Source organism: Onychostruthus taczanowskii, unplaced genomic scaffold, assembly GCF_017590055.1.
Source record: "Onychostruthus taczanowskii isolate IOZ18803 unplaced genomic scaffold, ASM1759005v1 scaffold72, whole genome shotgun sequence".
NCBI classification, from domain to species: domain Eukaryota; kingdom Metazoa; phylum Chordata; class Aves; order Passeriformes; family Passeridae; genus Onychostruthus; species Onychostruthus taczanowskii.
Window position 1 is genome coordinate 1,007,990 of NW_024505008.1, and position 27,280 is coordinate 1,035,269.

The following is a 27,280-nucleotide window of genomic DNA, read 5'->3' on the forward strand; positions in this document are numbered from 1 at the left end:
TTTAAGTATTTTTCTAGAAGCAGTTTCTCTATATTGAAATTCCTTGTATGTAGCCAGGGAGGAGGGAAAAAAAAAAGTCTTATTCAGCTGCTGAGTCACTGGGGAAGGTTTGCGGTGAGGATGCCTTGCTGGGGCGGTGTGGGCTGGGATTGGCCCTGCATGGCTGGGACCCCCACAAGCCTGCCAGCCAGCCTGGGACTGCTGCAGCGGCACAGGAGGCCTGAACTGGGCTCCTGAGAGGCACAACTGCTGGGACTCCCGCTCCCATGGGGTGGCAGTGTCAGGGCTCCACCCGCAGCAGGGAGACCCTGATGGGCTGTTCTGGACATTCTTTCTCTACAGCTGATTTTTGTGAATCACTTCCTGAAGTGCCAGAGGGAAACTGAGGCGCAGTGAAGACTGTGGTTAGCCACTGGTTATATTAAGCTGAATCAAATTCCTGAGGTTGTTGTGTTTCTACATTTGTGGGCTGATAGTGGCTCTTTCCTTGAAGTAGGAAAGAAAAAAACATAAAGTGTGTTCATGGCTCTAAATCCTCCACACACAAAAGTTTTCGAAACACAAAAGCATATATCTGATGTCTGAACAAAAGGCCTTGCTTCTCTACACACAGCTTTCAGATGATTGAGGTGGGAGAGTGAGGGGCAGGGGTTTTCAGAAGCATCTCTCAGCTATAAGAGAGCTGGGCAGCAAGCAGGTGTGCTTGAACATCAGACTTTAAAAACACAGTGAGCAGGTTTGCAAAAACAGAGATTTCAAACAGTATTCTTTGTCTATACTCCACCTAACTAAATTGTTTTTAGTTAAAAATAACCCAAACATAAGTTTGGACACCCTACAGAAGCAGGATCTGCTCTTAACTGATGTTAGTAAAATATTCCCTAAAAAGAAGCTTATTTAGCAGAAAGAGAAGTGGAAGTTACCCTGACTGAATGTCCATAGGGGCATTCTTACTTTTAGCTTTTCTAAAAACAGTTTCACATTTGTAACCCAAACCAGCACACTACTTGTGCTGCAGGCTGTGCATATGTTAACTTACTTTCTTCAATAATAATAAGGTCTGCAAAGATATGTTCTTGGCATAAACTTTTACCAGAGTTAAAAAACAACAGACACACAGACATACACAGAGAGCAGGTTTTCAAATTATGTGAACTGCCTTAAGAAAATCAGACATGTTTACTTCAGACTGTCAAAGTGCTATCACAAGTGGGGACAAAATGAAAGAGAAAAGGCAGTCAAAGCTTGTGCAGGAGTTAAGTTACAGAGTAAGGGTAAGGCAGCAGAAGTATATGGGTATTCTTGCCTATTGATGCTTTTCTTGTTTGGCATTGGTGTGGTACAGTTGTTTCCTGAGCTGAAGTGCCAGTGATTGAAGAATTTTAATAGCCTGATGAGGACCAAGTGCGGTGATGGGTGGATTTTAGCCTCCAGTTAAGCGTACTGGAGTTCACAGATCTTTTGGGGCAGTATTTTCAGTAAGGTAAATGTAGAAATGACAGCTCTAGGCTTCATCTGGTTTTGCCCACCAACGTGATAGCATGGAGCTGTGTCTTGAGTAGTGCCTGTTCAGGCCCAGCCAAGGGGCTGCTGCTCCTCCATTGCCCTCCCTGATACCACTCTGGAGCTTGGGGAAAGCAGGTATGCCACAGTGACACTTGAAGAAGCAAGGAGAGCTGGGTCCAGAACATGGCACTGCTGCTTTTCCCAGCCAGGGGCAGTTTAGAACTTAGATGTTGTACTCATCTTATTGAAAGATGGCATTAGTCAGCACTTGGGGTACTCCTAGATGTTGTACCTCTGTTTCTGGTAGTGTAACTCACTCACCCTCTCTAAGATCTGTGATGTTGCTCTTCAAAATGTGGCTTTTTAACTTGGATCACTTCACCAAAACCAAATCAGGGAGAATTGCACAAGTTAGGGTAAAGCTAGTGCTATAAGACAGTCAAGCAGCTGGTGACAGTAGTCTGGTAATATGGCACAGCTGGAGCCAGAACTGCAGGACTGTGTCCTCACTGACCACCCCCTTCCATGCTTTGTCCTCCCTTCTGTACACTGAGACAGCAACCCTTGCCCACCAGTACAAGGGGCTCTGGGAAACAAAGAGGCAGAGTCAGCAAAAATCCTGATGTTACTGTTCACTGATATAACCTTTGGCCTCCAGCAGCTATTTGCAGAGCGAGTGTTAGATGCCTCTGTTTACTGAAGGCTGGCTAACTCTGAGAAATGACTGTGCTGAACTGTGATTCAGCCTCAGCAGATGACAAACATAACCACCCCGCTTAGGTGAAATGAGGAGTAAATTAATTTGAATCTCTAGGCCATTTCCTAAGACAGTATAATTCCCAAACTCTAGCTTAGAAAATGTTGCTGAGAAGCCAGTGAACTGCTTCTACTGTCAGACCTTTATCTATAGGCAGGTCCAGACATGTAATTACTAGCTAGTTTCAGCAAAAGTATCCCCTTAAATGTAAAACTATCTCTGCAACCTGCAGGTTACTGGCTCACACTCAGCTAGCAAACCTTAAAGTTCCAATGGCAAATGCCAATCTTTGCATCACTGCTATGCTTGAAGCTACCAGCCAAACTGTTTCAGCGCAGAGACTGAAACTGCGATTCCCCAACAGTATGTGCAGACCTGTGTGTAGTGGTCTCACCTCTCCTGCCTGCCTGTGCATCATCCTCACACTAGACCCGGTACTCAGTGAACTTCCCTCAAGGTGTTGTTGTGACTGAATTGACCACAAAACATCCAAGACTTTGGTCATACAAGGTCAGTCAGGAATTCTAACAGAAATACACAAACCAGTAAGGGTATTATTCATCATATGAATAATATGCAAAGGAACCAGCTCAGTCTCACTCTGAAGACTGAAACCAGACTGAGAGGGATCAAGATTTTTCCAAGGTCATAAATCTACTTTCCCCTCATAAATCCCACGCTACTTAAAATACAATAAGGAATATCTACTTTAGCCTAATCCTGTTTAAACCAAATCTGACTGGGTCTCCCAGAAGTATTATCAAAGCCAAATAGTCCTCTGCACAAACTGTTTCACAGGCTTTCTTGAGAACTCAGGGTACAGTCATCATGCACCCAACTTCTCACAGATGCACTGAAGAAAATTCAATCACATCTAAAAATGTTTTCCACTCAAGGAAAACCCTAGTCAAAAAATTACACAGGCTGGGTGGGTTTTAAACAATATGTATGTGCACTATGGAAAAGAGTAGATGAATAAGAATGAGGGATAGTGAACTGATTTCCTTTTCCTCAGATTTGTGCTACAATCTCACTGATACTACCAAGTGAAGATTCTCAGTGGGACTTCATTCCCTTTTGCTATATTTGAAAATATATTAAACAGGCAAAAATATTAGACACAGGTATTGTAAGTCTCCAAAAGCGAAAGGTCAGAGCTGTAGGTAGCATTTCTTCATCTCCATGCTTGCCGTGTAATAGCTCGGCAAATGTTTTCTGCTTCTAACACCTCTCACAAGATTATACCAACAACGTAACAAAAGTTGTAAATATAATTATCCCATTTATTTTTTGTTTTCTCTCCATAGTGAATAAACCTCAGACTGTGATAAGCAGGCTTACTGCTGCTTGGAAATAAATGCTGGTGAACTGGCTGTAGATAGAGACAGAAAATAAAGAGCACCACAGGGGGTTTAATGAAGACACAGATATCTCACTTAGGTGGTTTGAACCAAAGTAACACTCACCTGAGAAGCCCATCTTTCAACACTGCTACAATTCTGGCCATGAGCTTACAACAGAAACACACACTGAAATGAAACAGGCATTAAAAAAAGAATTTGTCATCTGCATCTTACCATCTAGTACAAAAGACGTGTACAAGACAACTTCTTCAGGAAGCTATGACAATAGTTATTTCAATCAACAACCTTTTTTTTTTTTTTAAATAGTAGATTCTACCTACACAAATAAAACATTCAAGCCAGTGTTTTTGGTAGGTGTTAATTCTTGCATTTATTTCAGTACTCCCATCTTTACCCCTATTTTAATTTAATTTACATCAAATCACAGACTGCTGATACTCTGCTAATTTGCCTCCTACCATGAGTGATCTGGTCTTTGGTTCAGCTGTATTAGGCTGACATGCCCTTTCAAGCAGAAATGGCCTCTGTGTTTTTTTTTTTTTTTTTTGAAAGAACCTCCCCCCCCCCCCCCCCAAACTCCAACTCTGCTTCTTTGGCCATAACTAAATTACTTCGAAAACAGGCAACTTAAAGGCTGAAGCACTTTCTCCTAAGTTTTTACAGTAGATTAAGTGACAACTCAGGTTTGCAAAATGGCATTTTAAACTCTCTGTGGTGATAACTCTCACTGCACTCACAGACAGAACTTCGTTCCTGCACTGTATTTCAACATATAGTCACTCATTATTTTTCCAGCTGAAATTTTCTAACTATTCATGTTTGTCATATGTCAATTCCAACGCCATCCAGGTAATTTCAGGTATACTGCCAAAGCTCTTTTTGTCCTAAATCAGAAAGCAGTCCATCAAACATCCTGGGTGTTCAATTACAGAAAAAGACAAGTAATATGTTACTTGTGAGAAAACCTGTTATTTCTGGCTGACAGAGAAACTAATGAAAGAAGCAGAGAAATCACACATCTATAGAGAGCAAAGTTCCATTTGTGACTGAATCATGGCTACTTAATACACCTGGATACCTGAAACAAACCAATTCCTTATTTGCTGTACATTTCCTCCTTCAAGCAGATGCATCAGATGACACTGTAGAGCAGCTTAGGAACATGGGAAAAATTACATGCATTTTGATTCATCAGGGACACCAGACCTGAGTCAAATCCTTAAGCACCCTTTCAGTAACTAGAAGCATCTAAGACATTCCTTTACACTTGTGAATAACAACCTCCCAAAGCAGAGTCACCAATGATCAATAGCACGGTTTCAAAGATCTAAGCACCATGAAGATAGTCAGGGGTTCTGACCCCATGGCATCCTTACGCATCACAACCAACAACCAACCAAAGCATCTGGCAGCTCATGAGCATTGGAACCACCACAGGAAGGCCATCCTTACATTCCAAATTTCAGGCTTAACAGTAATATCTGTCAGTAAGTTCACCCAGAATCCTGTGGAACATAGTAGTGGCACAGCCATATCGCTTGGGCCGAGGCAAGCATTTCACAGATTGAAGATTATGAAATGATGACCTAGGTGTTTTCATTTACTCATGTGTTTACATGGCCCTTTCTGTTTCCTAACCAAAAAAGTCACCATCACCCAGTAACACTGTTTAAAACAGAGTAAGAATTTTCCCAGAACTTGTGTTTATGCATGCCTTAAAAAGATCTGTCTAACAGGCAAGTGTTAAAGGAGGATCAGTGACACATGAAGAAATTATGCTTCTTTCTTGGAAAATGTGCCAGTGTTTGCACTGAAGTCCAAATACTGTCCCCATCCACATACTTTGTCAATACCTACTCTTTTCAAACAACCTTCCCCTCCATTGTTTCATGAGCCTCAACAGAATCAGAGCTCAGGACATAACACTATTAAAAGAACAAAGCACTGGCCAACTTGCAGACTTGAGGACAGGCTCATACCCCACTTAAGTGTAATTGACATGATACAGTCAATGATTTTACAGGAAAGACTTTTCATTCCATACTTTCCTGTACAGATGTACCAAGATCAAATATTTCAACAAGTGTTTGCAAATACAACCTTTGTACAGAAAAAATCAGAGACTGAGACCACCATAATCATAAACCAACAGTATCAGTACTAGTACCAGTCCTAAACCACTCTAGCCAGGAAAGTGCAATAACCAGAGAGTTCCTCAAACACCCAGCTACAGGGCATTCTTCTCAGGTTAAAAAAATAACCAAAAAACCAAACAAACAAAAAACCCCCCGAGCACCTTTATGCTGAAGTGCAGTTGCAGATGTTGCTTTAATACAGAAGGTAGAAATACTGTAATTTTGGTGCTTTAAAGCAGGTCCACGGTGAAGTCCCAGAGCATGCCTGTGTTCCCTTACTGGAGGTACACACAGCGGCTGGAGTATTAACTTATCACGTTGACTATCAGCTGACTGGTGGAATACCCATTATCCATTTCTGACATAAGCAATTTTTATGGAACATCCAGTATCGAAGATGTCTTTCTCCACTGGAACATGTGCTGTGTACTGTATCCTTTTCCTTCCCACTGGGAAGGATAAACCAGGTATATTTACCACCTGCATTTGGTTGCTGGCACTGACAGTAACTGACGAGGTCTGCTGGTGAAGATGTGGACAGAATAGTTTAGTCAGTGTACTGGCTCTATCATGACAGATCCACTGGAAGCAAGTCAGACGTTCATTGCTCATACTTTTCTCCCTTTAAAGCACATTGCTGCTTGCTGGCATTTTTGTCAGGTCATCAAGTAGTTACCTCTACCCCAGATGCTCACGCAATTCGTCTCAAAAATTTGAGACAAATTTGTCCATATTTGGTATATCCAAATAAGGACACAGGCAAGCTTATGCATAGGACAGTATCTGTAAGAACTTACATTAAACTTTGCTCTTGATCCTCTACAAGGTCACATTCTCATTACAGCAAGAAGTAAAACCAATGAACTACCATAAAAGGAAGTAATCCTTCTGTACATTATTTTTATTATTTACATAATACAATATAGCATAGATGCTGTAGCTTATGTGCAATACATAAATATGAACTATCTGTACATGTTTGCATATCTAATAACTCAGAAGAACAAAGTTAGAAGCGAAAACCTGATGCTTTTAGTAGTGAAGTAAAAACCAAGACTGAACACTGGCAACAAAAATCAGGTAGGAGTAGTGCCTTGTGTATGTATGTAACTATTTACAGATGGGAACAGACATTACCACAACACTAGTCTAAACCGTATTTGTTTATATAAAAAACACAAGTTTCATACATCACAAAAACCCCTTCCATTATAACACAGAAGTGATATATATTACCAGACAAGCATCAGTGAAGAATACTGCCTTTTCTAGTTGTTATTGTACAATGCCGTAGATAACGCAGCCCATGCAATACACCCAAGAACACTACAGTCCTATACCCAAGTACAATTAAAAATGATAAAGCAGCCCTCCAAGAGTGGTTCCAGCTACCATTTAAGTCTACAGCAGCCATGTTAGGTATGGTTTTCCATGCAGAACGGTGCAACTGTTACATTTAAAACTAGAAAAATTAATTCCTAATATTCTTTTGAACTTGGAACACACAGAACATAAGTAGTACATGAATAATAAACTCCTCTAGTATTTCAGCAACTTATTCAGACTCCTGTTGCTTGATAGAGATGCTGTGATATGTCTAGAAACATTTGAAACTGTGTTTTGAAAACCAATCTTACAATATTGTGCTACACAACATTTTTAGCTAGGCAACGAAAAGCGGACAACTCTGCAGGCCAGTTCTTAAGCTCCTAATGGGACATTTCCTTTGGGAACTTTTTTCCAAGATTCTAAAGTTAACGTAATCTTTTACAAAACAACTTTCTTCTCATATGTATTTGATTTTTTCCATTGTTCTCAGTGCAGTTGTTAAGTGACTTAAATATGGCAAAGATGCTCATCTTACTGTGATGGTAGACCCCTCTACACAGCTTGCATTCTGCTGGAAAACTAAAATGGGAGTGTGACAACTAAAAGTAGAATGAGATTTTAAATGATAGAAGTAGACTGCCAACTGTTTTGATGTGTCCTTCTCCTAAACAGGCATATAACATTAGCCGAACATTAAATACCTCATGCACATCTCAAAAGGCAGAGCTGCTGCACACATGCAGATTGAATAAATCTATTTGGCACATGTGAACTAGTCTGTCCTCTGTGCATGTGTATTCCTGTGCAGGTTTCTGATCATCCATCTATTCTGGGGAGGGCATATACATTTTCAAGGGCTGTATCTATCCAATTCTGTCTGTAACAAACACCCAAACATTTGAAGTATCATTCAGACAGACAGGACTAGAAGTAAAACTTTCGAAAAGAAAGGAAAATGACCATGCACCTGCTCTTTTCATGGTTTTTAGGATGTATTGAAAAAAAAAGCCCCACAAAAAGTCAGTCAGTCTTTTCACAAGCACATTAATTTATATTCTCTGAATTTTTTCAGCCACCACAACTGGATTCTCTTTTCTGATTTTTGCTGCAGCTTCTGCTTTGTAGTCATATGGGCAGTTATGCTTGTCAGAATAACGGTGAAGTCCACAAAATAGGTTTCCACAACGGCAGTCAAATCCTGTACACAGAAAAAGAAGAAACATTACTAGGAATTAGTTTTAAATTAAGGTGTTAATTAAGGGTGCAGTCACTACAAAGGGGATATGTTTGCCTTACTACAACATACAGGGCAAGAAAAAGAAATGGATTTACTAAGTTGTGTAAATTGTGAAAAAGCTGGTAAGTTTAATAGAACACAAATTTTGTCAAGTTTAATCTAGCAAGAAGTAACTAATCATGCAAATTTGTTTAAAATTGACAGTATTTTCACACCTGTAAGGCCAACCTTCTTCCTGCACATGAAACATCTGTTCTTCTTTGGTTTCGGCAGTTCAGCAGCTCTCTCCTCACTCTCTGAAGTACCAGGCTGAGAAACTGATGGACTTGGCTGAGTAACAACTGTTAAAAGCACACAAAGGAAATCAGGGTTAAATTTGCTTTTCTTGACTTCACGAGGTGTCCAGTAGTATGTATACATTAAGGATTCATTCACCCACTAAGACCCTGACATCTGTTGCCTACAGTACTACACTGACTAGTCTAAAAACATGAATCAGAAATAAGAATTTTGATCCATCCCTTCTGACTCTACTTGAGACACTGAGATATTTCACCACATTTCAACCAGCTAGAAAATGTATGGCACTTACTCTGTATATCTATACAGGCTTGAAAAGCATGACAGAAATTCCATGTACACATTTTATATTTAAATAAATCATATGATCAAGTAACACAATCTAAACAGTAACAATACTGTCACAGCTGAAGTTGCTGAACACAGATACCACTCTAGGAAATATAACTAACAGGAAAATATTTTACGAAAAAAAAAAAGAAGAAAGAAATTCAGCAATGTGTTCCTGCTATAGTACTGAGTTGTTTTGCCACTTCTGCAGTGAAGTCAGGTATCTAAAGCAGTTCACCAAGACAGCAGCTAGGAAGCTGTTAATTCTGTGACAGATCCAGAACACAGCTATAAAATACACAGTTCTAAAGAGTCCTCAATTAAATAATAAAGTGCAGATTTGCATTGCATATCTGTAGTTTTTGTAAATTATTCCGTTTCAGTGTTCAAGCAGGTATAGTCAAAATAAACGCTTTCTCAATTGCCTCTTTAGACATCTTTAGACATGGCTGTTTTATTGAAAAAAGTGTTTTATCCCAAAAATTTAATTTTTTTAATTGATATCCTCTTCATATCCAAAATTGGCACTAAGGAAAGCTGAGAGATGCGCTTGTACACAACTGTAATACTTGCTCTTGGTACAAGTTTGCTAAACACTCTCAGAGTATGATAACATCATCATAATGTCTATTAACTACAAAATGCGTTTCATAATAAATGGAGTACATGAGCCTCAAGGACATATTTGCAATCAACTTCATACAAATATGGTTTGTTAGATGAGATTCTTTTGAATAGTACTTGCTTTTTAAAATTGTGTTTGCATTGTCATAGAAAACTTCACAATTCACTGTACAGGAAAGGCCCCAGACAAGACTTCATAATCTAAATAAGACTTATAAGCAACAAACTCTCAGAAGTAACAGGGAACCTTCAGTGCTCATTATCAAATTTCATGCAGCAGAACAAATGACTGCTAATATTTTTCATACCTCTACATCATAGCAACAGTCCTAATGAAAAACCAAGGTCATTCACAACCTGATTTTGTTTTTTTTTGTAACACTGCAGATATTTTATAACCTGTTTTTTGTGAAAACAATTTGTTTTGATTAAGATTTTCTAGATGAACAAATTTGACACTCTGAACTTGTCTTTAAATCCTAAGAAAATCATTGTTCAGTACCAGTTTGTCTAGTAGAGAGTCTGTGACCAAAAACTGGCCTAACAGCCAGCAATATCACAAACTGAGTGTACCTGCTGGATGTGGTGCACCTTGGATAAGAGCTGTCAGCTATGGCCTTAAAAAATAAAAAGACTGAACACCTCCCCACAAAAGTATAGTCAAATCCCTCTTTATAAGATTTGTTCTACTGCTAGTCTGTTTCAAAATGAAATGCTAATTGTAAGCCAAAACAGATGAATAAGAAGAACCAGAAACACACACATTGTAATTTGGTGTGTAGTTAATTAAGGGGAAGCTTCATCTATGTCAGAAACAATTTAAAATTTTGAGCCCTGGCAGTATGCATATTGTTTCAACCATATGCCAAAGAAAATGTAGAGGGGGGCAAATCAACAGTGACATGAAGTCACTCACAACATACACTAAGAGAAAATGAAAATGAGCAGGAAACCATTTATGTCACTGCCTAACATGTCAACAAGGAAACAAAAATGAAAACTTCCCAAGAATTACCAAGGCAAAAAGACAGTTTAGATCACTCTACCACAAAACAAAGCCTCTGAGAACAAACTCATCTAGGGAAAATGTTACAAATTTCTACAAGTCTACTTTCATCTTTGCATCAAGAAACTGCAACAATGGCAGCACATTCCCTGAAAGGGCTGCTGAATAGGATCCTTCCCCCACAACTAAAACATCTTCCAAGGAGTAAATGCGGTACACAACATGCAGTAATGGTCACTAAAAAGTACCAAGACAAGAGGGGACATAGTTCCCTAAATCCTAAACTAAAATGGTCCTTTTATTACTGTCCAAGAACAAAGGATTCTGCTATTATTTTATGCCAGCAAACTTTAGTCTGATTGGCTTTTGATGTTAAATGTTCATAAATGTGCTTCTGAGTAATGGCAAGGACAGACAAAAAAGCTGCCTGCCCTGTCCCCTAAAGCTCAGAACAAAATTCCTTTTTCATCAACCTGAAGATGAAAAATGTTGAAAACTGCAGTTGTTTTGCCATGACATCAGGAGCCTATCCAAATCAAAATACTGTTCTTAGAGTTGCTTGTCACAAAAGGCTTCCTTTAACACAAAAGACAAATTCAACTGGGCAAGTACAATTTCAGTCCTCAAGATATTCACTTAAATTCTTGCCAGAAATCACAGTGTTAATGATAAATGATTTATGTATCACGACAGAAGGTAGCTGAAAAAGTGCCAAAAGCTGTAAAATAGTGGTTACTGGTACCTGTCAACCTGCTTCCTCAGTAACAGTGTTCCGATGAATCAAACTCTTTTAGCACCAAAACTTCTCACCACTGTAAAAGAGCTCTTAGTGGCATGCATGCACTTTTCCATCCTGATCTCCAAACTGGAGAAACATGGATTTGATGGACAAACTACGTGGTGGATAGGGATTGACTGGATGGACACAGCCAGAGAGGTGTGGTCAATGGCTCTATGTCCAGGTGGAGACTGGTGATGAGTGGCGTCCCTCTGTCTTGGGAGCCCTGCTCTTGAATACCTTAATCAGTTACACAGATAGGGATTAAGTGCATCCTCAGCATGAAGGAGGGGATCCCAGACAGGGAGACCTGGAGAAACTTGAGAAATGGGCTTGAGACCTGTCCATCTACTCTGCTACTGTAGACCCCATCTGGAGTGCTGAATCCAGCTCTGGGGTCCTCAGCACAGCAAAGATGTGAATCTACTGGGTTAACACCAGAGGAGGGCTACAAAGATGATCAGGAGGCTGAAGCACCTCTGCTATGAAGCCAAGCTGAGAGAGATGGGGCTGTTCAGCATGGATATGTCAAGGCTCTAGGAATACCTTATTGAAACCTTTCCAAGCTTAGAGGGCTTATAAAAGAAAGGGATAGATTTACACGTGGGTAGATAGTGATAGGACCAGGGGAAACACTCTGGAATTACAAGATAGATTTGTATTAGATGTTAGGCAGAAATTCTTTACTACAAGAGCAGTGTCAAACAGGAACAGAGGGCTTGGAACCAGATGATCTATAATGCCCTTTCCAACCCAAATGGTTCTATGGCTCTGTGTATCCCTCTCCATCACCTTGGTCATGGTCCCCTCCTGTCGCTGGCTCAAGACCTGCAAAGATTTACTTCACTTGAATTCTACCAGATCAGCTCTCCTAGTACAATGCCAAAAACTTCAGGGAGAACTGATTTTCAGAACTGGGTAGGCTTTTATTAACACTATTTTGGTCTTAAATGATTGCCTGCAGGCACTATAAATATGCATTACCATAAAGGCCAACGATGGCTATTATCCTAACAAATTAATGATAAAGACTAACACAAGCCTATATGGAGGTGGCTGCCTAAAAGAGTCTACAGAAATATAGGCATTTCATAGTGAATTTTGGAAAATTTTCTTCAAATGTAGCCTAAAGATAAGATGCATCTTTACAAGAGAAGCAGCAAGGCCACTGATGGAACCAGCCAGCCACAGGACAAAGTACAACAGCTACTCAATCTACATGAAAAAGGTTCTACAAACTGAAAAATAAAGTTCTTCTTTGACTCATGGGAGTGTCATTTGAAATTAAAAACCACTCTAAGAAAAGCATGTTCAAAGCTGTCAGTAGCTTTCTTATATAAAACACTATGGCTACTTAAAAAAACCCCATGTATTAGCATTACAGAGATTTCACTCTGAAAAGGAATGAATCCAATCTCAGCTGAAGAAAACGCATACAGATTGATTGATTTTCAATCAGTACTATTTTCTAACATTCTCCATATCTAAAGTGACCAGAAAGAGATACAAAAGTAACAGAATAAAGTCTTTAGAAGCTTCTCTGACTAAAGAAAAATTCACCAAAATAAAATCTAAACACCTTAAACTTCAAGTTTAAAGTTAAACTTAAGTTAAACTTAAACTTTCAAATTCTTGAAAGTGCAGGGAAAGAAACTGATTTAAGGACTGTGACTTGATGAAGCTAACTGCTAATTCCTGCTACTGAAGAAACAGAAAAACAAAACAAGACAAAAGGTCAAGTCAGAAGTTATCCAAAATACATTAGATGCATTGCTTGCAGTTCTGGAGCTGAAACAATAGTAGTAGTAGTAGTAGTAGAAGTACTGGACACAGTAGAATCCTTATACTGCATATTAACACAACTGTCCTGGTTTCAGCTGGGATAGAGTTATTTTATTCTCAGTAGCTGGTACAGCACTGCATTTTGGATTCAGTATGAGAATAATGCTGATAATATTAATAAAACTAGTGTTTTAGATGTTGCTAAATGGTGTTTTTACTTTAAAACGAAGACTTCTCAGTTTCATGTGCTCTGCAAGCAAACAGGTGCACAAAAGGCCTGGAGGGAGAATCACTGGGACAGCTGACCTGAATGAACTAGCCAATGGAATAGTCCACACAACAGAACACACTTCCCAATATATAAATGGGGGGTGGTGACTGGGAGCTGCCAATCACTGCTGGGGAATGAGCTGGGCATCAGTCAGCAGGTGGTGACCAAATGTACTATGCACCACTTGTGTAGTTTCCAGAGTTTATTCCTCCTTCTCCTCTTTTCATTACAATTATATTGTTATTACCATCAGCATCACTTATCTTACTTCACTTTAATTGTTAAGCTCTTTTTATCTTAACCCATGCGGTTTAGTTTTTTCTTCCACATCTGTCCTCAGCACTGGGAGCAAGAACTGAGTGAGTGGCTGCATAGCACTTAGCTGTCAGCTGGGGTTAATCTAAGGCAACAAAGTGCTTGTACATAAAATTTCAGTCTGGAAGGATGGGCAGTGCCTGTTATGCTTTATTGAACTTTTGCTCAGGAACTACAAATTCTATGCCTACCTATGTGCTTGTGATGAAAGGCTGCAAAACAATCCTCCATCCTTCCCACTCCCTGGAGAGAGGGAATATAGTATTCTGCAGCCACCCACTCACTTTCTGCATGCCCAACTCTAACTCTTCTATTTGCGTATTTAATACCTTAAATTAATATGCCCCACTAATACAGATTCCCCAGTTTCAGTATCACACAGAAACACAGTTTAATATGGTTATTATAAAGACTTGACGTGCAAGGTGTATAATAATAATAATAATAATGTTGTGCTATCACCAACAAGCACAGCACCAGCAGTTAGGTCCTCAGCACTTTTCTATGCAGTGGACTGCTCCAGCGCTTACAAGAGACCTAATTTCTGAAATTTTTCAATCAGGAGTGTTTACCAAAGCTACAGCAGGCATGGGAAACATGAAAACAAGCCAATTATTTCAAACACAGTACAGAATTATCATATCAGACAATGTTACTAATACCACGAAACTGTTTACAGCAAGCAACATGATGAAACTAATACAGCCATGTGTGAAAACAAACCAGAATAAACAAGGCACTCATTACAACCAGATTTAAGGAACATCATGTACTTACATCTTAATCTTACCAGGTATCATAAACTACCTTACTTACATCTTACTCACAATATTACCTGCAACACACTGGCCCTACCTACAGCATAGTAAGGGTAACCTGTTACAGGGTGTCTCAACCTGAATGCCCAACAGCTGTAAAATAGCTCTAACCTTAATAGCTTGATAGAAAGCAAAGAGACATGCCAACCACAATTGCCTGCTGTCTTCTAACACTGCTGCTGCTGAATGAAAGGATAAGTTACAGCATGGACGGCAGTTAACAGTATTTGGGTATTTTTAAAGTATATAACTTACACAATACCATTATCAGTTCAATTTCTGGCTTACTTTTTCATAAGCAATACTAATTGCATGTAACACTACTCCCTAAATCAGAGCATTACTGCATTAAAAAACCCAACCCAACCAAAAAACCTCTAAATAACAACAAAAAACAACCACAAAAAATACTACATCCTTAAGCCAGTGCTGATACTGTATTTGGAAACACTGATATACCTGACTAGAGGCTGATCACTTTGCAAAGTAATCACCTAGGATAGTCTACGAAAATGCTAAAAATAGGCCGTGCATTAAAACAATACAATTGTTGAAATAAACTTGTTTTCAAAACCTTTTATTTTCAGTGGTGTATTGGTTTTGCATGGCCTGGTTTTGGTAGTGCGAGGCTACAGAGGTGGCTTCTATGAATCGATGGTAGAAGCTTCTTCCATGTCTGGCAGAGCCAATCCCTGTAGCTGGGATGTGCTGCTTTCTGGCCAATCAGAAATGGTGGTAACACCTCTGTGGTAACATATTTAAGTAGAAAGAAAAACACAAGTTGTTGCACATCAGTAGTCTCAGCCAGAGATGAGTGGAATGAGAACACCTGAGAAGAACAACTGTGCAAACACCAAGATCAGTGAAGGAGGGGCAGGAGGTGCTCCAGGCGTTGGAGCTGAGATTCCTCTGCAGCCTGTGGTGCAGATCATGGCGAAACAGCTATGCCCCTACAGCCATGGAGGTCCATGGGGATGCAGAGGTCCATCTGCAGCCCAGGGAGGAGGCCCACAACACAGCACGGGGATGCCTGAAGGGAGACTGTGACCCCATGGGAGACCTGAGGAAGAGAGGGGCTCTGCTCCCAGGCTGGAGCAGCCTTGTCCTTGAAAGACTGCACCCTATGGAAAAGTCACCCACCCTGCAACAGTTTGAGGAGTCCCATTGCCCATGGGATGGACTCATATTGCAGCACTTCTCTGGGACCTGCTGCTCCTGACATACACTCATGTTGGAGAAATTCACAGAGCTCTCTTCGGTGGCAGGGACCCCACAGTGCAGCAAGAGACTGCCTCCTCTCCCTGAGCAGGAGGAGCCTTGGGTAATGAACCCACTACAACCCTGGCGCCTGGCACCACTGGGGCAGGAGGCACAGAGGAGGTGGAGGTGTGTGAAGAGCGGGTGGGGGGAATGTGTTTTTAAGGTCTGTTTTTATTTCTCATTATCCTGCTCTGATTTTGTTAAAGATAAACTCCATACCTCTACTTCAAGTCTGTTTTGCTCATGACAGGTATTTGGGGAGTGACTTCTCCCCATCCTTATCTCAACCCATTAACCCCTCATTTTATTTTCTCTCCCCTGTCCAGCTGTGGAGGGGAGTGATAGAAAGGCTTTAGTGAGTACCTGGCATCTAGTCAAGACTCAGAGCAGGTCAACAAGTTACAAGAAAACAATCATGTGAGTTACAATGGAGTTACATCTACCATGCCTTTCTGCAGAAGTTAAGGTACAATTGTCTTAGCACCAGGTTTGCTCTGAAGGTGGATCTAGGTTGCAACTTCAACCCAAAATCCCAACAAAATCAAGAGAAACAAGCTTGTCAAACTTCATAGTTTAATTTTTTTCTCAACTTCTCCACTTTCTAGTCAGTTGTTTCAATTCCAAAAGCAGAAAAAGTATAATTTTATGCTACAAGACTGCAAAAAAAATTAGTTTACCAGACGTAATCCTTCTTTTAAACTTTCTGATTCATAAGGGAAGCATACAAAATGTCTTTTGCTAATGAACAGTGGCAGAAGAGAATGCGACTTCATACTGTTGAAGATACAGCTCATAATCTAATACCATCTGGTTATGAAATTGTCCCTAGCATCAGCCTGTGTTTACAGCTACGCTGTATTTCATTAACAACTCCATGACTGCATTATTTTAGAGAATCATACCTCAAAGAAAGTATTAACTTTTGTTGCTATTAGGTAATGCAAATTATTTACCATTGTTCCAGTTTGTCCTCAAGAGACCAACACACAATGGATGCTACTGAAAAAAGGGAAAATAAAAAATCCTGCCTAGTCCAGACACATCAAGAATTTTTAATAAAAAGTCTAGGCCAGTTTTTCTTACCTGCAAGACACAGAGTAATGCACCACTAAATATAGCCAACACTGTTAAATTAAGATGTTCAACAAACCCTAAGAATAGTATATAAGGACATTATCTTATGCTGTCTAGGATCTGTGCCAAACAATAATACTTAAAAGGGAACTTGGGCATCACAGCAGCTAAGGCTGCCTCATGAATTTACAGCTATGTTTCTCAGGAGGTAGATTTTTCAAGTTTTCAAGTTCTTTCCAGAGGCATTTTAAGTTCTCTGGTAGTATTTCCAGCCACCTCTACACAAGCTTGTGACAGCTTTTACTTTTCAACCTGTTATATCATTTACTACAATTCCTAAGTATCTTTGAGCTGCTTTGGATTTCCTCCCCCATTCTAATCAATAGTAAGCTGTGCGACCTATTATACAGCGGACCCACAGTACCAGAAAAACAGGTTACACATCAACAATAACAAAAGACTTTCTTTGCAGCTGGCAAAATGACAACTAAAGAAAAGTAAAATCACCTATTACTTCTGCATTATTACCATTTTATGTATTCCTATTTCCTTGACATATTCCTGTGGGATTTCGTAACACAGCACAATGGGTTAATGAAGACTGGTGCAAAGTTGAAATTACTTTTCAGTCACTTAGTGAAGCCTCTTCAGATGACATCAGGTACAGAAATTTAGTAATTGTAAAAATTACCTCTTAGTCCATACAAAACGAAAAAACACAATATATTGTATAACTGTACTTTAATTCATGTCACAGAACCTTGACTTAGCATGACTTATGAAGATGATAAAACTCTCTGTACAAACACTGAGCAAATTAACATCAAGTGTCAGACGAGTCTTTGGTCTGGCATAGACTATATCTTGGCAAATATATAACTAGATAAAAACCACTTTGATACAGTGCTTAGTAGCATCTGATGCCATTTTCATCTCAATGACTTCAAAAGTGAAGAAACAGATTTTGCCTTCAGCTTGAGTAAACAGATATCCTACTAAACATCAGTTTTTAGTTTTTAAAACTGTTTTAATTTACCAGCTCTAGTAAATTATTTAATTTACTAGAGCTGGTAAATTAAATAAAAGAGTCTGGATTTGTTAAAGAACAAAACAAGTGCGTTAAGATATCCATTTGAACAAACTGGTACGAATTTAGTTGTTCACTAGTTAGGTTAAGCAAGCTTCCCTCCCTCTCTGCCTCTCTCCAAGAAATAGTTTAGACATCAAAGTTTTACTACTCCAGCTACAACTATCCAGCATGAAATAAAACTGTTAAACAGACAATTCTCACAAAGCAATTAAAGCTGCAACTACCCTACATCCCTGGAACACTGCATTTATTATGTCTACAGATACTCAATTAGTTTAAGAACCCTAAGCAACTTCTGTTAATGTTTCTAAACCACCTATTCTCTCTTCCCCAACAGCCTCACTCCTCTGCAGAACGGAATTTATTAAGCACCCTTCTCCAAGTACAACAAGCCATTTTGACTGCTATGAGTCAGCTGGAATTGTTCTGCTAGACAACATACTGAATCCCAACAGTTTGACTTTAGAACAGAACACCTTGCCCTAAATATGATTTTAGAGTGCCTCACTTTTAAAAACAAACGTTAGTGATCTAAAAACACCCTCATAAGTGTCAAATCCTTTACTAACATTTAACATATATTTTAAAGCTGTTCTGGAACTAGTCCTTTTTCTTGATTCTGAGGAGACAGTACTCAAAAGTATCGTAAACACATCTCTTAAGACCATCTCTTACAACAGGAGGTGGCTACTCAGAAAGTAAAAAAACCCTGCACTCATGTTAAGACACTGGTTAAGACACAGTGTCACTCTGAGAACATACCTGGCTCAGTCTCTGTTTTCGGTGTTGATTCTTCCTCTCTTGAAATGCTCATTTCTGTCATTTGCTGTGTTACAGGCAAAGCGGCAACAGGCACGTTTCTGTTCAAGCACAGTGATACACATAATTTACATCAGTTTTACATTAATAATAAAAGCTTGAACTGTTCAGACCCATTAATGAACTACTGGTTCAGTCACTATTGATACATTTTCCTGAACTATGCTTCTACTATCTTCAAAATACACTTCTTTATTCTATTTTAGATTCCCTAGGAAAAAACAGGCAAGTCTGTAACAAATTAGCTCTGTAGATAAACAAAAACCATTCCTTTTACTACAGCACTACAACACCAAATATCTGAATGATTTTTCAATTTACATGGATTCATAGAGCCCTGTCAGGTCTGTTTTCTTCTGCAGACACTCACTGCAACAGAGCAGGACTGCTGCAGGCCTTCCGGCACACTCACAGCTCATTCAACTATCACAGTATAACCTTAATTTTACCTTGTTTTTTCAGATGTGCTGCCAGCAGCACCTTCACAGTTGTTTAAGCTAGTGTCTGCTCTCTGTACAGATGCAGAGTCTGAGGTAGGACTGTTTGAACCACTGGTTGTTCCTATGTAACAAGAATTTGACAAGTTATGAACATATTGCAGAAAACACATTAATCAAATAGTCTCCTATACAGCTATGAACTGTCTGCATACAATTTTCAATGTTACTGCTTATTACTGTTTACTTAAAGACACTTTTACTTAACAACCAAAATAGAGATTGCATAAGAAAATGCTAACAGAAGTGGCTAAGTGGGAAAGCAAGTTATGACTGAATGCCAAGCAAACCAGAACACATTACACAGAAATTATTTTTATCTTTACTGTGCTTCAAAGTAGCATTTTCTTTGAATATTTGTTCTTTCAGTTCAGCTTTCAGAAGTTCTCCAAGAAAACGTTCTAATATTCCTTGTAATCCTCTGTGGATTTAATTTCTAAAGAAATACAGAAACCCCCAACAATTCCCCACAACCTTACCCATTGGGCTGATTCTACCACTATTCTGCTGTCGCTGAAGATGTTCTTTGTAGCAAACTGAACACATCCCATTTGTCCTAGGATTTCCATAAAATCCACATCCTGTACTACACAGCATAGGCCCTGGGGTCTGGTTTGTCTCCTGAGTCATCTCGATGCTGTAAATAAAATAAAAAACTGCATTAGGAGCTGGTATGTCACCAAAATCAATTACAGGGTTAAAAGTATAAAAAAAATAAAAGAATTTTAAGTATGTCTGCTCACCCTGCCTCACCAAGTGATATCACCATTCTTAAAGAGGATTATATGAACATTAACATACCATTCAAGACCGCAATTTATTGCTAAGTAACATCATTACGAACCTTTAAGACAAGACAAATTATCATTGTACTAATACCAAGAAATAATATACTTGCTGAGCACTGAACTGCATGTGCAGGTTAATTTGAAAGCCAAAAAAACCTCCTTAGGTACAGCTTCTGAGCAGTAATAGGAATATGCAGAATAAATAAGACTAAGTTCATACCCACAAAACAGTTCTGGCAAATAACAGCTTATTTTTCTGGACTCCAACAGAGCCAAGAGACTCCAGCAGATAAGTCCTGCTTTTTCAGCGCTGATCTCGCATCATTTTGAGGCTAATTTCACAATTACTCTCACAACACTCTTCCAAGGGAGATAACAATAACAAACTATTGAGTATGTTCTGTTACACAGATACACATTTACAGAAGAAAAAAACCTGTTCTCTAATCAGGTTACCAAGACTTCTAAGCCTCCCAAAACCAGTCAGTGCTAAGCGTGTTAGAAATAATGTCTTCACCTTCACTGCCTGTTAACCTCTGAAAAGCAAGGTTAGTAGAAAGGGGTATAGCAGCCAAATCCTTAACTCCCAAGGGCAATAAAACTGGAACATAGTAATCATACATTTGCTACAAATTGAAGACATGCAATAATATTGCACTAAAATTTAAATTTAGTAGAAGCTGTGCATATGGCATCTGAAGACATTTTAGTATAAACTTTGGATTGCTGTTTTCGTATTCAGAAACTGTCACAGTAAGAGATATTTGACAGCTGAGACTTGCTAGAAGTCAAAAATGCCAAAAGTGAATTTGTTACAGTGTAAAGAAAAATGCTTCTAATTAAGAGACCTCACATGGCAAGTACTAAACTTATGTTTCTCTAGTACAACTGCAACTGACAGGTGCCTTTAGATAAACTAAACTTCTGGGATGACAGTAAGCAAAACCGGGAGAAAGTAAACAAGCAAAATTCATCCTGTCAGCCAGTGGTCACAGGACCTAACTTTCCAGGCATAAATAGCTGTACTATTTATAGCTTTATAACACCTTCCAGGTATAAATAGCATTCTTTCTGGCTACAACATGACTTCACACTTATTCTGATACAGTTTTACAGCCAAACACACCAGTTAAAGGAGCTAGAAAAAAGCCTGACTCACCTAGAGGAAATATAAAAAAATCTTGTCATCTTTGACAAGACACAGACCTATGTCTATATAACACAGAAAAAGACTACTTCTGCCTTTTAGTTACTAACCAGTTAAGACCAATACACTATCATACACATCGCCAACATCGCCTGCTTAATTTCCAAGTGCTCTAAAATTTCACCACTTACTAAATGTTGCTTTAGGTGCCAACTCTAATATTCCAGTAAAAACGAAAAACTCAGCACCTTCTTTGGTCTGCAGTCTTCCACTACCTGAAATGCATGCCCCTAACGAAACGATCGTTGCTACCTAACGCTGAACAAGTCGTGCTTTTCCAGGCTGCGGCAGACGGCCGGGGTTTCCACCCGCCTTCATTTCCAAGGGGCCTCCCGACCACGGGAACCCCGCTACGGCTGCCGCACCGCGACCGGCCCCTTACCGCAGCTCCGGGCCGCGGCACGGCCCGCTCGGCGCTGCCGCCGCGGTGGGTCCGTCACATGGGCGGACGAGCGCCGTGCTTCCGCCTGTCAGGCGGCGGCGTGACGGGCCCGGGCCGCCCGCTGAAGTCAGTCCCTATTTATATCTCCCGCAGGCCGCCGGCTCTGGCGGGAGGAGGCGCCGGCGAAATCCGACTGCCCTTCCCTTCCAGAGGGAAGCGGGGAGAACGGGTGCCGACCTGCAGCCCAGAAAATGCGGCATCACCAGCCCGCCGCCTCCCGCGATCGGCGCCCCAGGGAAACCATCCCCCAATGCACCCCGCAACCCGGGGCGGGTAGGGTTACACCCAACCGCTCCCCTTCGAGAGGAGGGAGAAAGATAATTGAAAAAGGTCTCCTTCCACCAGGACGCCCGTCGTCACCAGCCCAACTTGGAGGAACAGGAGGGTAAATCTCGTCAGCGGCCCAGGCCGCGCACCTCAGTCACCCCTTCGGCCCCAAGGCCATGGCCGGGCTGCCGCCGTCCCGCCGGGCGATCCCACACCGGCGGCGTAACGACAAAAACGAGGGTCCCAACGCGCGCTGAAACCAGCCCGGAAACCCGGGACTGCGTTAACAACGGCACTGACCTAAATACCGAATGGCCTCAACATCCTCCTTCCGAAGAGGGATCACGATAAACATGAGAAACACAGGAACAAAACAAAAGGAGGGTGCACAAAGGCTGCGCGGGTCACTCGCGCTCGGCAGAACCCTGTGTCGGTACGGGGGAACGGAACGGGCACAGGGCGCTCCCCAGGCGGGTGCAGTCCGGCGGCTGACTCAGACAAAGCGGGGGGCCCTGCCAAGCGCCGGCAGTGCTGCGCGTCTTAACTGCGTCTCGGACCCCCTCCGCCTCCTCCGACACCCGGACAAAAAAGACCCTCGAGACTGCCGGGCTGAGGAGCGGTGGCAGCGGACGGCGGTGTCCGGCCGAGCCGCTCCTCGCAACCGCCTGAGTCACGGTCGGCCCCGCCGCCGGCAGGCCCCACGCCGCCGCCAGACACAGGAACCTCATTGTCTCGCCGCCTGCGTTGCCCCGCAGCGGCCCCGCCGAAGGCCGAACGCAACGAGGCCGCCCAAGAGGAGGCCCGGGCACACCCCGCTGCGGTGAAGGCCCCGCGGAGCCGAGCCCAGCCGGCCACCCCTCACCCACCTGTTCCCGGCGGGGGCCACAAACCCCGCGGCGGGTGCCGGAGAAGGCGCCCCGGATAGCTCCGGGCGGCTGCGGGGAGAGCGGGGGTTGCGGCGGGCGCCGGGCTGGCGGCCGCGCCGCCGCCGCTTCGCTCCTTTGTTCCCGCAGCGGCAGCGGCGGCCGTGTCGGCAGCGGCGCGAGGCGGGACCCGCCGTGCGTGGAAGGCGGGCGGCGGGAAAGCGCTGGAGGCGGGAGGGTGGGGAGAGGGAAGAAGAAGACGGCGACGAGGAGGAGGAGGAGAAGAAGGAGGAAAAGGAGGAGGAGGGAGGAGGAGCCAGGAGCCAGGAGCCCAGAGCCCAGCCCGCCCTGCGGACGCGGCTCCTCCCTCTGCCCGCCCGCCGGTGCATGCGTGCTGCCGCCCCGCGCTCCGCCCGTTGCCGCTGTGGGGCGGGGCGGGCCCGGTGCCGCCCCGGCCGTTCTCCCCCGGAGTCACGTCACCGAGCACGGGAGCTCCCGGCCAGCGGGGCTCCTCGATGCCGGAGCGCCTGCTTACCGCTAGGTGTCCGAGGCACGGAGTGCCTCAGCGCCGACTCGCTGCGGCGCGTCGAGTCTTAGACTGCCTTTGGAATAGATTGCCTTTAAAATATAATTTTCTTGGGTATTTTCTTTCTTTTTGTTTGACCTAAATTTGCCTACAAGATCCAGGCGTCTTGTGAGATGGAAAGTAAAAATGCAGGAGCATTCCCCCGAAAGGGAAGAGAACGTCCAATTTAAATTGCCGATTGTAAATTTAATTGCCAGTTGTCTGGTAACATAGTTGTTTCATTGCTCTGAAGAGCAGAACTTCACTGAACAGAAAGAAGAAGGAAATAACTACACATTTTACTCAATACAATGATAATGAGCTAGTTCTACATGCCATTTTGGACAGAATCTTATCCTCTAAGAGGCTAGTACCTTCAAAAATACCATGAGATTCACAAAAAACTGCCTTGGAAACCTTTCCTAACTTGCGATGTTTGGAATGTCAGGGACTGATAAAAGGAGGACACTCCCAGGGTAACCCTACGATTTTATCACAAGGAGCAAAAGAATATGTGCATCCTTAGAAGCCACAGCTTCAAAAGACCATGGTGATTTTGGACCTCCTGTTGTTTGTTTAGCAGCAGAACAAGCCAGCTGCCTTCTGAGGAAATGGGTGGCTGGTTCGAGGGACACTCTTTTAAAGAAGTCTTCTCTATGAACATATTCATTGTAGAGCAGAAACATACTGCTTCCATCGTCTCAGAGCTGTTGTTTCTGGTTGCATGTTGTGAATTCTTCAAGAATGTGGGTACCAAGAACTTGGCAGATGAGGCCAGCAGGAAATAAGTGCTTTGGGAATCTGAGCAGGGTTCCAGAAACTCATTTGAAAGACAGTAAGCTCACCTCCTGATGAAGGCCATCTGCCCTATGAAGAGACGTGAGGTGTAGCATTCTGAAACATTTTGGTAGAGATACATTGGTTTTAGACATATATTGGGTGCAGTCCAACAGAGGACGGAATAATAATTTTCTCTAAAATACATTGGGCTACTTTATGGCATATAATTTTAGGCTTTCACCCATGAAGGACAGTAAAAGACTGCCAGTACTTTCTCCCTGGTACTTTCTTCTGTAATGCTGACATTTGAGTTTCTCACCTCCATTGTAGGGACTAAAAAAAATGTAGAGAATGAGTAGACTACAGGGTCTTCATGTTCTTTTTCTGTGTACTACGGAAAATATTGTGATCTCCTGTTCTGAGTACAACAAGATAATAGTTAATTATTATTGTAATTGTACACATTATAATATTAGAATTATTATTACTATAATTTAAGGCATGCTGAGTTGTGAATCTCTCTGACTGTGGTGAATAAGTGTCTCAATGAAGCCGGCTGTGTTGATTCTGGCCAGTGCTTCCTCTCCTTGTTGTGCCAATGACACACCAGTCTTGTCCAGACTCATTTTCATCTTCAGAGTTTACTGTGATCCCAAAAGTCGTGCCAGTTCATGGACTGTTCTGCATAGTATTTTCTTTGTATAGATCCTCACATTCTGCTCTCATATCTCTCAGTTTCAACTCTCAAGACCTCTTTTTAATATATGATACTTTAATGCTTTTTTCTTACTGTATTTTAAATAGTTTTTCATCAGTAGATTACCCAGTGCCTGGCTCAGCTACTAGTTTAATTTCCCTAATGACTGCATTACTTTAAAACCGAAATCAATGCACAGAATATAATCCATGGTTTGATAGTCTTTAATTGTGACTGGAAAACTATATCTGACCATAGGTATTAGAGATTTCTCCATCCAACTCTTTTCTGCAACATTGCAAGGAAGAAGCCCACGTGTTTGGATGTTTCTGTCTTCCAAAGCATTGCAGTTGTTTAAGGTACTTAGATTATCTAAATCAGTGGTGTCTAAAGTGGGCCCACATGAGATGATCTAATGGGGTGCAGGAAGGAAATCCTAGAACTTCAGTAATGTATGTATACAACTGATAAAGTAAGTGTATGTACACTAGGCGTGTGTGCTCAAAAATGTTTCACTAATAGGGATGCACAAAAAAAGTGAAGTTGTAGGAATCTTTTTATGTCACACAGAAATCTAAGTAATTGCTGTGCCCTGACAAATTTGTCAGTGGGAGACTACTGATCTAAATTATGCTAAGTTTGTTGCTGTTGTTGTTGTTGTTGTGGTGGTGGTGGTGATGGTGGTGGTAGTGGTTGTTTTTGGTTGTTTTTTTTTTTGGTTTTTTTTTTTTTTTTTTTTAATGCAATAAGAGGATAGATTATTTGCTTTGCTTGGCCATGTATCTTCCTCTCAATTATTTTCCTGAGAAAAATTGCTATAGTGTATATCTACTTCTCTTGACAATCCTGATTGATTTTTTCTTCTTTTTTTCCTTCCTACATTTAAATAGGAGTCAGATAGGGTCATTCAGACTGCAGGGAATTTCTGCCCAGTCTAGTACTTTATTTTATGTGTCTAACAATTAAAACATTGCCCTGATTTGCCTTGTTGGATTTCTCTGTGTTTTTGAGCATCTTCTAAGCAGAGACCAAATTGTACTTGTGTTGTGGTATGACCACAGGTCCTGATACAGAGAATCTGAAAAGTGACCAATTCTCAGTCCTGGAGAATCAACAAATGTGTTTTAATTTTTCTCAAAAGAGATGAGTATTTGGGGGTGGATGTTGTAGTTGTAGTGTTGTTTGGTAAAGAGGTCGGAGGGGTGAGGTAGCAGAGAAGCTGTAACAGTAAAGCAGTTTTTTCAATACAGGTGAGCACCTGTTTTTTTCAATACAGGTGAGCAGTGTCCTCGTTCACATAATGCTCGTGGTGGTGGCAACATTCTTTTGTCTGTGTAGCTGTACAGAACCTGTTAAGCTACCCAGCTCTACCTGTGGACAGAGTGTGTCTTTCTTAATACCTTTCCTTATGACTGATGTAATTGCAAACTGGGTTTTTTTTGACTGGTACTAGGATATACGTCATACAAAAGATAAATTTGTTAGGGCACAGCAATTAGATTTCTGTGTGACATAAAAACATTCCTACAACTTCACTTGAGGCAGTTCACCTTTGTATCTTTCAATGCTTTTGAGCAAATTTGGATCTGTAGATTATAATTTGCTTACCACGGATATGTAAATATTTGGCAGAATATTTTGACAGAGGTCTATGAATGCCCTCATTAGGTCTAAGGAAGAAGAACTCCCCCAAAACAATATAAGTTTAACTCTCTTCTCACAGGAGTTTTCAGGACAATACTATTTTTGTTTTCAGTTTCCTCAGAAAAATGTCTTCTCTCCCTTCCCTGTACCCCTTATGGTGTTCTTTTGGAACCCCATCAATATTAGAGTATTGTGTCAAAACCAAGCTATGGTAAATTTCCTCAGAGAATGAAAATTATGAATATGAATTGGTAGAAGCATAAAAGAAATTTACCTTTTTAAGCTGCTTAGATCCTTCATACAAAAGAGCTCAAAGAATTCTTATCCATTGAAGCTAAGACTGGATCAAGGACATAGAAAGGAGTAAACTTTACATCTGCTGCAATATGGAGACTCATGCAGTACTAGCAGTATTGTAATAAATAGATTTACAGGATATTGGGTGTAAAGAAGCCAAAATTATTTCATGACAAGTATGGAACATTTTAAAGGATGGAATTTTAAAGGCATAACTGAAACTTGCGTATCAGGACAAAAAATGTTCCTCAGAACAGGAATAAGACAGAGTACTGCCAACTTCAGAAGACTAGAGCTAATATGAGGCATTACTGAGAATTACTGGTCTTTGGAAATTTGCTTCATGTTTACATTTTTAACAGACCTTAACTGAGCAGTAGGGATTATGCTCACTTTAGACTGAAAGATGTCTTTTGTGGGAAAACTGATTAATAGCCT

General features: G+C 41.2%; 1 protein-coding gene across 6 annotated transcripts; it reads right to left on the reverse strand.

Moving 5' to 3' along the window:
* Positions 1-6,645: 6,645 nt before the first annotated feature.
* On the reverse strand, positions 6,646-23,463 carry ZFAND5 (zinc finger AN1-type containing 5). Of its 6 annotated transcripts, none has more exons than XM_041422234.1 (6): positions 22,863-23,463; positions 19,772-19,929; positions 19,245-19,356; positions 18,739-18,836; positions 8,544-8,669; positions 6,646-8,289 (listed from the first exon to the last, which is right to left on the reverse strand). In XM_041422234.1, exons 1-6 carry the CDS (start codon positions 23,246-23,248, stop codon positions 8,141-8,143), a joined length of 1,029 nt encoding a protein of 342 aa, XP_041278168.1. In that variant the 5' UTR covers positions 23,249-23,463; the 3' UTR covers positions 6,646-8,140. The 6 variants fall into 6 exon arrangements, with proteins under 6 accessions (XP_041278168.1, XP_041278169.1, XP_041278171.1 ...); XM_041422235.1 differs by lacking the exon at positions 22,863-23,463 and adding an exon at positions 21,670-22,215; XM_041422237.1 differs by lacking the exon at positions 22,863-23,463 and adding an exon at positions 21,476-21,591.
* Between the last annotated feature and the right edge of the window lie 3,817 nt (positions 23,464-27,280).

Coding starts and splice junctions, on each gene's coding strand:
- ZFAND5 (XM_041422234.1), bottom strand. CDS start 23,248: ATGCACCGGCGGGCGGGCAGAGGGAGGAGCCGCGTCCGCAGGGCGGGC. Junction 8,670..18,738: donor GAAAACAGAGACTGAGCCAG/GTATGTTCTCAG, acceptor TGCTTTTAACAG/TTGTTACTCAGCCAAGTCCA. Junction 8,290..8,543: donor GAAGAAGGTTGGCCTTACAG/GTGTGAAAATAC, acceptor TTCTGTGTACAG/GATTTGACTGCCGTTGTGGA.